The following is an 11,317-nucleotide window of genomic DNA, read 5'->3' as shown; positions in this document are numbered from 1 at the left end:
ACTAACTATCTCATGTCATCTAGAGGGGATTGCCGACCGAAATATTCTGGAGGGTACTGCCGACCAGACTATTACCTGGAAGGAACTGCCGACTATGTAATGCATGCATGTGCTAACATAATTGCCTCCTCGAATAACTGAACTCCATCTCGAAAAATGGATCATACTCAAATACTCGAAAATTCTTAATTCTCTTAATATTTCCTCAATCAATGACTTTCCGAAAACCACTTCCCAATAAATCAATGACTTTCCGAAAACCACTTCTCAATAAATCAATAGCTCAACTTAAGTAGCTCGATAATTAATTGTTAAACTATTGCAAGAAAATTGATTCAGCTCGTTTTGTGACAGCAGATTTTGGAGACCATACGTGTGTGTTAAAATTGAATTGACTTGCTTTTGTGAAAGTCTTTGGAAATTGTTCGACTTGACTAAGATATACAAGTAGTTATGGCTGATCTTGTCCATATTCACAAGTTCTTCATAGACAAAGATGGTCGTGTCACAATCAAACCTATATATACAAGATGACCCAAAATCCCAAATGGACTTGTATATATATATGGACTGTATTATTGGAATAATTAATTTGCAGTGCAGTATATTGTAATTTTTTTTGTGTTTTAAGAGTGTGTGTTCTCTTTTTCTTTCATAAGGAGTATCGTCTCTCTTGGATTATACCCTTATACATATGGTTTAATGAGACCACTTTTGATTAAGTATTCTTAGTGTTTCTAATGTTTTTTTTTTCTAATTAGATGGATTCAGTTTTTCAATGGATCTCAAAGCTGAATGAAAATAACACGAAAGTTTGATCACGACTTTGATGTGGATTAATTCCGATCCACTTGCTTGACCTTGACTCTAACCAAAATAAGTTGGACGTTTGTATGGAAGTATGTACAAATCAAAAGAAAACATGTCCGGATATTGCAAAATGGGACTAGTAGGAAAAAAAAAAAATTCTAATCACTGGATAACAATAAGGTGAATGAAATTTATTTACTTTCCATCAGTATCCTCTACTATTGGATTTAGATCTAACGGCAGTTGAGTACAACTGATCATGAAAATAACCGAGTAGGTGAACAAGATTGTACTGACGTATCCCCTATAGTGCTCTTGCCTTGTACTCGGCCGTTTTGATATGAATCCGATCTTATGCTGGAGCTCCCAACTCTTGAACAACCAATTGCAGTGGTAACGAGCAAGCACAGAAGCCCAACCAACATTTACCACTCATAATGTAAATATAGCCTGTGCGTTGAGTAATGAATAAAGCGAAAGAAAGATCTCTATAATCTGGCTATAAATAGCTACATTGTCTGCTTTGTGGACTTGAATGCTGAAAAGTGACAAATACTAAAGCAAATGTACGAAATCAATAAAATAGATTCATCATTGACCCTGCAAGCTCGGACGGGTAACTGTAGAAAACTCAGTAGATACTAAACAAGGCTTGCTTGCACAGGCAAAATCTCAAATAGTTGGTGTGCATTTTTACTATTTAACTTCAAATCTGTTTCTGCCATCATAATAAAAGTTCTGCCACAGAAAATGAACACAAAATTCAAACAGAAACTTTTTCAATGAAAACAAGTTGTGCATCTTTACTGCGTTTCACCCCTAATTGAGCTTTGGGATTGATTAAGAAACACGAGAATATACATCTTCATGTCAAGGACTCAAAACATATACCCGAAAGAATATACATCTTCGGCCAAGTTTGTCCCATCCTAGTTTCTTCTACTTAAATCTTCCGTGTACAATACGTATTCAATCAATAATTGGAAACAATTAAATCTCCAAACAGATTTAATAATTTTAATTAAACAATCAAACAAGCAAGTATAGAAGCATATCATACAGAAGTCCATATATGACTCACGCATAAAAGAGCCAAGAATCTGGCAGTTGCTATCACAGACTTTGAAGGTTTCATAGCCTTTAAACATATACGATCACGATGTTATGATATGTAGTAATACAATACAGCAAGAGCCAATTGCACTTGACCCTATATGAAACCTGTTTATGAACTTATCTTCTTTGTATGTTTTGCATTTGATCAAACACATCAGAGGATGAACAACCATTCTCCTTTTTCCAAACTTTTGTTATATTTATAATAAAATCAAGAACTCATTTATGCAGATCAATAATTGTGATTTACAGAGTTGGTACCCTTTTGTGAATCTTGTATAGCTTGCTTCAAGATCTCTACTACCTGATTCATTGTTGGCCGGTCTTTTGCATTCTTGTTTAGGCAGCTATCTGCCAGCTTGGCGATTACTGGTCTCTCAGGAGCGGATCTATTATCATGCTGAACTTTTTACTGTCTGCAGGGTACTGTCTAACCCAATAAAGATGGCCTGTTTCAACATACTCTGGGGCAGCATATCCATGAGTCACTAACACCCGATAACAAAAGCAAATACAATATGAACCAGGGAAAATGTTTTTTTTTTTGTTTAACGCAAATAGGTCAGCCCTTTCATTAGATTCAGCAAGCAGTACAAAAACGAAACACCATCAGAAAGGCGAATAATAACTAATACCAATTGTCCTCTCAATATTGCAATTTAAACAAGATTCTGCCAACCTCCAAATGAAGTTGACATTGATTTCTAAAAGAACTTGGGGTAGTAATAAAATAAGTCATCTATTATCTACTTACTGCTGTCGATACATGAGTACGGTCACCCTTTGGCCCTTATCTAGCAAGCCCAAAGTCTGAGTGCTTCGACTTAAAGTCCTCATCCAAGAGCACGTTGGAGGATTTGAAATCTCGATATATCACCTATTCAAACAATGCAACAAAAAGGTTCAACAAAGTACATAAAAATTCTTGTCTTCAAACAAATAAAGAGCTACCATGCGAGGTAAGCCATTATCTACCATCCTTAAATACACTCTTTAGCATTTGGATATTCATGGGCAGAAGCAAAAATAGAAGACAGCTTTTGTTTCAGGCTCACAAGCAGAGCTGAACCAAATCTATGATGTAGTATTATAACATTAACATTAAAGCACAGAAAGCATTTTTAAGTAGCAAGAATTTAAATTTTTCCCCTTAATTGACTTTCAGCTACAGCAATGGAAGAACAAGATCAGGGGACTAGTGTGTTGAAGTAAACAGTGGGTACCTATTAACGCGCAGAAATTACACAATGATAATTTAGTTCATGCTTCTTTTATATTACTCCCAAGTTTTATGTCCAATTTCGATTTGTACTAGACAGCAAAGAAGAGTGCATTGTCATTTGAAGGTTTTGAACACAAGAACTCTTATACTATGTGACACAACCACAGGGTCCCAACAGCTAAAGCTTTTAGAGAACAGAATACATCAAGATAATGGACAGTTACTGAAGTGACAGTGTCCAACAATGTATGTAACTGAAGGCAATTATATTATTAGCAGATACAATTTAAGTTCCAAAACCAGAGATGCCACTATAAATGCAGCAAACAAGTAAAAGATGTATGACGTAATAAGTAGTTGCTACATTCCTAGTCCTACTTCTAATACTTCACTAGCTTAAGCAGGTCATTATATTGATTTGGTATTCCATTGGTCAAATTCACATAGATGAGTCACATGTTCACATGATATGGTAGTTCTACATTCCAAACAAACTCAAAGGAAATGCAAGGTCACACATAGGTCAAATAAATGAAAACTATATTCACCTGGACTTCCAGTCCCTCGTGTAGATAAGCCAATCCGAGCTTGAGCAGCACCAAGCATTATTTGTAACCTCGTGATCCAAGGAAGAGGGTTCAAAACCCTGTTGAAAAGATGATCTTCTAAGCTCCTATTAGGAATATATTCACATACCAATAGCCGTTGGATCCCTCTTTCTCCATCTATAGAGCAATATCCTAGAAGCTTTGCTAGATTTGGGTGATTTACCACACCAAGAAATTGAACCTCTGCAAGCCATTCTTTTGACCCTAAATGAAAAGTTGAAAACAGCAACGAACCATAAGATTGACAACTAAATAGATAAAATGATGAGAGGCACAAAATGTCACAATGTCTCCAAAATGGGCGTTTAAAAAGGATAACTTTGAACTTAGAGTTCAGTTGAATGTGCGAGTCATTCTCAACTGTTTAAAAGAGTAATGAGATGTATCCTTTACACAGGCCAATATCATCTCAAGGGCTTAATCATTACTTTTATCCATCCGCAAAATTTGACGATCTGTTCCAATTCAAGTTCTTGAGAGAAAAAATCTCTTTCTTTAGTAACAGGTAAGAGCATTGTCAGACAAAAGAACGCTGCATGATATGTTTTCCAGCTGAGAGAAACAAGTCTATTTACCATTAACTTTAGGAATGCTTTGAAACACTACATGAAATCCATTTGCCTAATTCTATTCACTTTCCTTTTGGTTCTTGCTAACACTACAAATGATGATATTCTCTCCACATGTATATAAAATCCCAGACCCAATAAATCTACTAAAAGAACACATGTACTAATCATTTAAAAACCATATGTTTATTAACAAATGCAGAACAGGGCCACTACTAGAAGTATAGTCAAAACATGAAGATATATATAGATATATATATATATATATATATATATATATATAACTATTCTTTAGGAATAATTCAACCCCAAAAACAAGGTAATATAATTCACTATCTAATAATAACAACTCTTTCGGATCAGATTATAAGACCATTCAATGCTACCATCACAATCATTCAACATCCAAGACTAAGAAAACCAATCAGCCAAGCAGTAATGGAGAAAAACCAAGGGGAATAAAACAGACAGAAAAAATGGAAAAATTAACCAAACAGTTAAAGTTCCTCAATGGAATGAAACTATGAAAGACTGTCAGAGTGCAACTCCACTGGCACCGGCCTTTTTGTCCGTTTTATCAAAGAGAAGAATGTCCAGGAAGAAAAGGAAACTGTTCTTGTGTAGAAAATTTGTTTTAAGTGCATCTTTATGTACAAACTGAGTATCCGAGTATATAGTTAACTACTATTATATAGTGGGAAAAAAGCAAAGGGAAAGAGTGAGGGATAAAAGGAGTAATTAATTATAAGCAAGGCATACTTGGCATCAGATGCTGAGGCTTAAGATGGTTAAACTATTCCCTGTATATTTCTTCATTACCTGAATGGTCAGTTGATGTTCATTCAAACCAAGTTGTCATCTAGTTTAGGGGATGTTCAGATGACTCTTGAGAATAGTTGTCAACCTAGTCCAGTGTGTCAAGTAATATGCGTTCATGCTTCTTAGTGAAAGCATCTACAACTGCCAATATATCAGCTCTAATTTCTATTTTCTTTGCTTATTGTTTCAATATAGCTACCCTGCGGGAAATGGAAGACTCATACTAACCCTTTCTGATAAACTTAGTGTTGGAAACAAACAATATCATGTCTACATATGTGAAAGAAAAAAAAAAAAAGAGGTTGCAGGCAGGTGGAGTTTAGAGATGTATAAATATTTTGCAGCTCATAGAAATGCACAAAAACTAAAGATCTATATCAAACTGGTTTCTTTACTTCACTTATCTCTTTCTTGAATTGAGTTTTAACAGCCACCAGTTCATCCCTGTTGAGCTCAAACCTCCCTAATTTCAAGACTTTAGAATGCTTCTTGTTTTTGCTGATGAACAAGAAACTAGTTCTTGTAGGAAAGTTCAATGTCCCTTCAAAATTACCATCTTTACCATGAAGAAGAAAAAGGGCTTCATGCAAATATTAACGTAGCTTAATTTAACAAACTAATACCGTTTTGAGTGTTTTAGCAAATTAGTTGACAACTTCTGATAAAGCAACCAAAGTAAATGTCAAAAGGCCAAATCATCAACCACTTATTAGCCACTAGGTTTGCATATTTCTGTACAATACAGTAGGTCAGAGCAGAAACATAACACTAGCCTTTCAGAAAAATAAAGATAACATTGCATGGAAAATCTGAGATAAATTTATTATTTCATCATCATGACAGGCGGAAGCGTTGGACTAATCATAAAATAATTGTCAGGAAGAATTCTAACTTCATAGTTTTAATTCCTCTGCATATAGAAATTTGAACTTTCCGGACCACTGCTAACACTGAAATCCCCCTAAGATGGGACTACTCAAGTCTCAAGATCCTGGAATCTCCAGTTCTCCAGTGACAAAGAAAGTGAGAAACTAATGGTATCAGAAACCTAGAATTTTATTATGTTAGTATGGCAACCTAAAACTATCGGATGATACAAAGATAGAATTTATATCACAATGACGGTGTACATGGCAAAAAGGAACAGCAAACCCCATGGATGATTGGTAAAGCTAATACTGTTCTAGATCTTTTCTAATTCTGTTATGTTTATTCAACTATATTTTAGAGTGTTCAAGTTAATAATACTAGCAGAGTATAATTTATTGTTATGGACTTGCATAAGAGTTGGATATCAGTGCTTGCTTAAAACCACAACTCTACTCTTGTGTGCAAAGTATCCCTTTACCAGACTTTTGTGTATTAGCATCGCCATTATGCCCTCTACCTACAAATTTGACCAGATATTTGATTAAATAGCCTATCAACAACAGAAACTGGAAATAAAACAAGATTGAAAGGGACAGCAGAGCAAGTACCTCATCCACATCAATGACCATTTCAATGCTTTGACAATTACTTCCAACTTCAGCTGGTGAGCTTTGCTTGGGTCCTTCAGCTTTTGGATAATATAACTGCACAATGAAGAAAGCATCATCATGAATTGAATCTTCAGAGAAATTATACTGTCAGAGGGCGGATTTATAGTTGCTTGGGAACTTACATCTTTTTTCAACAATCTCTGATAGACCTGAAGTTCTAGCTTCTCTAGGACAAGATATACAGCAAACCTAAAGAACCTGATATATTTCAAATAAATTAGCATCTCATAGAAAATGCAGTACAATCTCCAGCTTTTCACAATGAAAGCAATTCATACCTGTCTTCATGCTCTTGAAAAGCATACCGAAGAAGTCGGAGGTCGCCTCTTCTTAGAGCTTGCACAACATTTCCATACTGCAAAAGCAAGGATGTTCTCAACTAGAAGTCAAATGAATGAACGGAAACTATAGCATTATAAGTTTTGGGTCTGATTCTGTTCACTTCACATTCCACCCACCCAGCAATGCTAGTATGAACATTATTCAGGATATAGAATGTACCAGCACAACAAAAGTAGTTATTTTCCCTCCCTCCCTCCCCTATAAATACACCCCTTAAAGTCTATAATGCCAATGAACATATGCAGCAAGCACGTGTATGTACACCAGATTATGGATACATTCAGTTCATTTGAAAGGAGTGTTATTAAACCCACGTACACCAGATTATACATAGACATACATACAGAGTATTTTGTCCTTGTCAGTTTCACTTACGTACACCAGCATGTAAGCGTGTGAATATTTTGTAAATTTGAAAGGAGTGTTAAACCCAGGGATGTCTAGGGTAGCTGTCGAAGCATGAGAAAATTATGAGAAAGGACTAGGACTTCAGGGTTAACATTTTACTGAATACATTTAAGCAGGAAAAACAGAAGCAATAGTGCATGCAGAATAAGAAATACATCTTCCTCACCACCACACTGCTCTTCTAGTGCCCTCTTTATATCTTCTTTGGTTACCCTCGCGTCATCAAATTTGTTCATGAGAAACACAAATCTTAATGGCATGGTAACAGAATAATGCTCAGCGATGATTAGCAACCTCAGTTACCCACTTTGTATCCTACATGCTTCTGAAAATTTCTGAATGTAAAACCACAACTAGGATTGATGTAGTAAAATCATGACAATCAAATTTCAGTTGTCCACAAATGCAAAAATTGTCTGCACATTTCAGCGGATGCATGACAGAAAAATGAGAAACAGATGTGTACCAATGATCGAAAAGCATTGGCCTGATAAAGGCCTAGTAATGTCCACCATGCCCCCCGCCTCTGTGTGCCAATACACTGCAAACAACCACCAAATGCCCAAGTACAATATGATCCTTTCTATTCCAGAATGGTAATAAGATTATAGAATTACAAAGAAGCAATCTCAACAAGTTTGTGAATCAAATCAATTATAAAAATTTCTTCCCCAGGCTTTAGTTATCAGTAAAACTCATAGTTGTCATATCATCCCATCTATTTCAGAATGGTAAGAAGATCAGCACATATATCTATGTGAACATAAATTGACGTGATTGTTCCTTAACTACAAAATACTGCTTTTTTTGGAGAAAGAAAAGGGTAATGTATGCACAGGCACTTACTAACTGGAAATCAGCTGGTTTTCATTTTTGGGTGAACAACCAAGGAATTTCCAAACAGCAAAATCCAGTCATTGTAACACAAGTCAAGATATTTATCCATCATTCATCTCAGATCAACTTTGACACTCAAAAACAGATTAAGCATGCAAATAAAGCTCCATCTATTCAAAGAAGTAGAATGCATGAGATATTTGCCAAAAGAATTTCTCGGAGCATTTTATGCAAACAGCTAATGTTTGATTCCTAAAAGATCCAATGAATCAAATTTTCCTACCTATAGCTTGTTCATAGTCCCACAAATCCAGTAATCGAGCACCTCTCTGATTGTGATTTTGTGTCAAAAGAGGAAAGAAGCATACCTTTGATTTTGACGGCAGCTCGGAGCAAAACCCAAGAACTTGCCAATTGAGAGAATCTCAAACCCTTATTTGGGTCTGAGAATCTAAGTTCAATTAAATCTTCTCAGACCCAAAATGAGTTTTACTCAACCTCACTTTTTTGGGTCATTGTGAAGGACGCCTACAAGGCGTTTGATGAAATGCCGAAGAGAGTTTTTGGTGTCATGCTTTCATACCTCATCCACTTCAGTTTACTTATTTTTATTTGTAACCCTTCCTGTTGGCTATAGAATTTAGCTGAAAATAGTCAGTATATTCAAGTTGGTTCTTCTACAAATGGCATGCCGATGCACTTTTCTTCATATCCCAATTCAACAGTATGATTGTACAAATGGGAAGTCGATCAAGATAAAAACATAAATGGAATGTTTACCTTGCTCTTTACTCAAAAGCAAATCATCATGTCTAATATCATAAATGGATTCGTCCATGCATTCTGTCAAGGTTGAAATAACTTTTTTAAGTACATACCAAACAGGTCGTATCATCATGGTGTGACCGGCCCTTGACTACTTGAATTGTAACATCTACATTATTTGAGCCTCTGTTTTAATTATTTTGATGGATTGAATCCCTAGTTCACTGGTTCTTAATTTGAGTTGATTGAATACGCAAATTTTAGTGGACTAAAATCTTTCTAATTAATACTCGATCTTGATCTTGAAGGCAGCTGTGTTCCTTTCTACAAGTTTGGCTTTGCAATATCTATATATGTTTGCTTTTAACTTGTACAAAATTTCCACAAACGTCCAACTCATTTTGGTTATAGTCAAGGTCAACCAAGTGGAATTGATGTGCATCAAAGCCATCAAGCTTTTGGTGTATTTTCTTTCAGCTTTGACGTTCACGGAAAAGACTGAATTCATCTAATTAGTTAGAACCAAATTAAAATCATTGGAAAACAATAAGCTTTTCGTGGATTTGGCTTCTATTCCGGTTTCTTTTTGGCGTTCTTTGAACTTGGTTCTAATCTGTCAAATGGCAGAGGGGTGCCTAGGCCTGATATCCTTCCACTTAAATTCTTTCAATCACAGATCAACTGGTTTCATTTCAAACTGTTTTCGATTCGGTTGGTAGTGTTGTTACTGCTGTTTATGCCAAGTCTTCGATGGTGGAGCATCGTGGATTGGCAGGTGGACAGAACAGTTTTAACAATTTGTTCATAAAATAGGAGAAACATACAAGAGTCAGAGCGGCCTTACTAAAACCGGATAGGGGTAAAACTCAAAGCCAGGCAAAACACCAAATCAAAGAAAAACAAGAGTGAAATCTACACCCCATTTTATAATCGATACTGATAGGAGCAAAAAGTGTGACGATATTATTGAATATGTGCCACATTTTAGCCTTGTTTCTCCCTTAGTTTAGTGTTTTGAGTCATTAAGTCATTTTGAGAGTCTTGTTGAAATAGGCGGAAAAAGTAAAATTCATGAAAAATCCTAGCTGGATCAGGATTCCTCACTGTCGACTGTTTCTGCGGTCTTTACATTTTAATTCCCTTTATTTTCTCTAGAAAATTCTGATATTCTCCTGCTTGTTGTAGGAAACCTTGCCTGGTGGAACTCTTTGAAACAGCAATGATGGAGTCATAAAATAAAGCATTTAAGATATTTGACCAAGCAATGAAGAAGGGAAATAAAGGAGAAAGACGTTTTCAGTTGGGGAATAAAGGAGAAAGACGTTTTCAGTTGAGGAATAAAAGAGAAAGATGTTTCAACTGGAAAATAAATAAGAGAAAGACGTTTTAGCTTGGAAATTAAAGGAATTGCCCCATTATGAGAGGAGTTAAGGCCATAAAGGAGATGTTTCAGTTGGGAAATTAAAGGAATTATGATGCAATCTCATCCGTCCAATGATGAAGGGTATGATCGACAAAAGCCAACTAATGCTCCCCTATAAATAGGCAACGTCCAGAACAGAATTTGCATCACTTCCCAGCCAAGATCACTTCCTGGCCGATCACTTCTTGGCCTATCACTTCCTGGCCAAAAACCATTCCAAGACTGCCCAATTCACTCCTTAAACTTCCATCACCTACAAGACCGTGACCACCATCCATCCATCAATCTACGAAGCTCTTAGGCGCTGAGTCAAGGATGCTCCACCACCATAGCAGAGACAAGTTCATCACCGTGTTGCTAAGCCGCTGAGGAAAGCTTCAAAGTGTAACTATGACTCTATTTACAATTTTTATTTCGGTTTTGTGTGTTTGGATTTGCGAGTTGTGTAATTGGAGACATGAAATTTTCAGAATATTTTTATTAATATTTTTGAGATTTTCAGTTTATTATTGAGTTAATTTCGAGAATTCTTTTATAATGCATGTTACAATCTTGTGCCCTTCTACGTGTTTAGGTAATTTTCAGAGTTAGATTAATAAGTTTGCATGCTAGAATAACGGTGAGAGTTCTTGTGTGTTTGCTTAATTTGCCAAGAGTAATTGTTATTTGTTAAGACGCTGAGTTAAACAAGTCGTAATTAGTTCTAATGAGTGATAAAAATCATGCTTTAATGATTAAACAATTCTGGAAATTACGTGTTAAATTCTATGTGTAATGGTTAATTTGCACGTGTGAGTTGATTCGAGGGTTAGATAATACTACTAGTTAAGAGAATTACGCTGAGTGTTTTCAAAAAT

At 35.7% G+C, this 11,317-nt stretch overlaps 1 protein-coding gene and 1 pseudogene across 3 annotated transcripts; both read right to left on the bottom strand.

Moving 5' to 3' along the window:
- Nucleotides 1–1,097: 1,097 nt before the first annotated feature.
- LOC112177643 lies at nt 1,098–4,194 on the bottom strand (annotated as a pseudogene).
- Nucleotides 4,195–6,183: 1,989 nt separating this feature from the next.
- LOC112176938 (enhanced ethylene response protein 5) lies at nt 6,184–9,029 on the bottom strand. 3 transcript variants are annotated; one of them, XM_024315084.2, is made up of 8 exons: nt 8,641–9,029; nt 7,902–7,976; nt 7,602–7,770; nt 7,403–7,476; nt 6,964–7,040; nt 6,808–6,883; nt 6,623–6,718; nt 6,184–6,531 (listed from the first exon to the last, which is right to left on the bottom strand). In XM_024315084.2, the coding sequence occupies exons 3-8, from the start codon at nt 7,693–7,695 to the stop codon at nt 6,439–6,441; spliced, it is 510 nt and encodes a 169-aa protein (XP_024170852.1). In that variant the 5' UTR covers nt 7,696–7,770; nt 7,902–7,976; nt 8,641–9,029; the 3' UTR covers nt 6,184–6,438. The 3 variants fall into 3 exon arrangements, with proteins under 3 accessions (XP_024170852.1, XP_024170850.1, XP_024170853.1); XM_024315082.2 differs by having other exon boundaries at nt 7,602–7,760; nt 8,641–9,028; XM_024315085.2 differs by having other exon boundaries at nt 7,602–7,637; nt 8,641–9,026.
- Between the last annotated feature and the right edge of the window lie 2,288 nt (nt 9,030–11,317).

The sequence above is a fragment of the Rosa chinensis genome, chromosome 7, assembly GCF_002994745.2.
Source record: "Rosa chinensis cultivar Old Blush chromosome 7, RchiOBHm-V2, whole genome shotgun sequence".
NCBI classification, from domain to species: Eukaryota; Viridiplantae; Streptophyta; class Magnoliopsida; order Rosales; family Rosaceae; genus Rosa; species Rosa chinensis.
The sequence above is the reverse complement of the archived record's forward strand: the minus strand, read 5'-3'. Positions and strand labels throughout refer to the sequence as shown.

Bases quoted from the DNA above. Each gene is read 5' to 3' on its own strand.
- LOC112176938 (XM_024315084.2), bottom strand. From the start codon at position 7,695: ATGCCATTAAGATTTGTGTTTCTCATGAACAAATTTGATGACGCGAGG. The intron at 7,041-7,402 runs GTAAGTGAAACT...TTGCTTTTGCAG, and splicing joins ACGCTTACATGCTGGTGTAC to TATGGAAATGTTGTGCAAGC. The intron at 6,884-6,963 runs GTATGAATTGCT...GAAATATATCAG, and splicing joins TTTCAAGAGCATGAAGACAG to GTTCTTTAGGTTTGCTGTAT.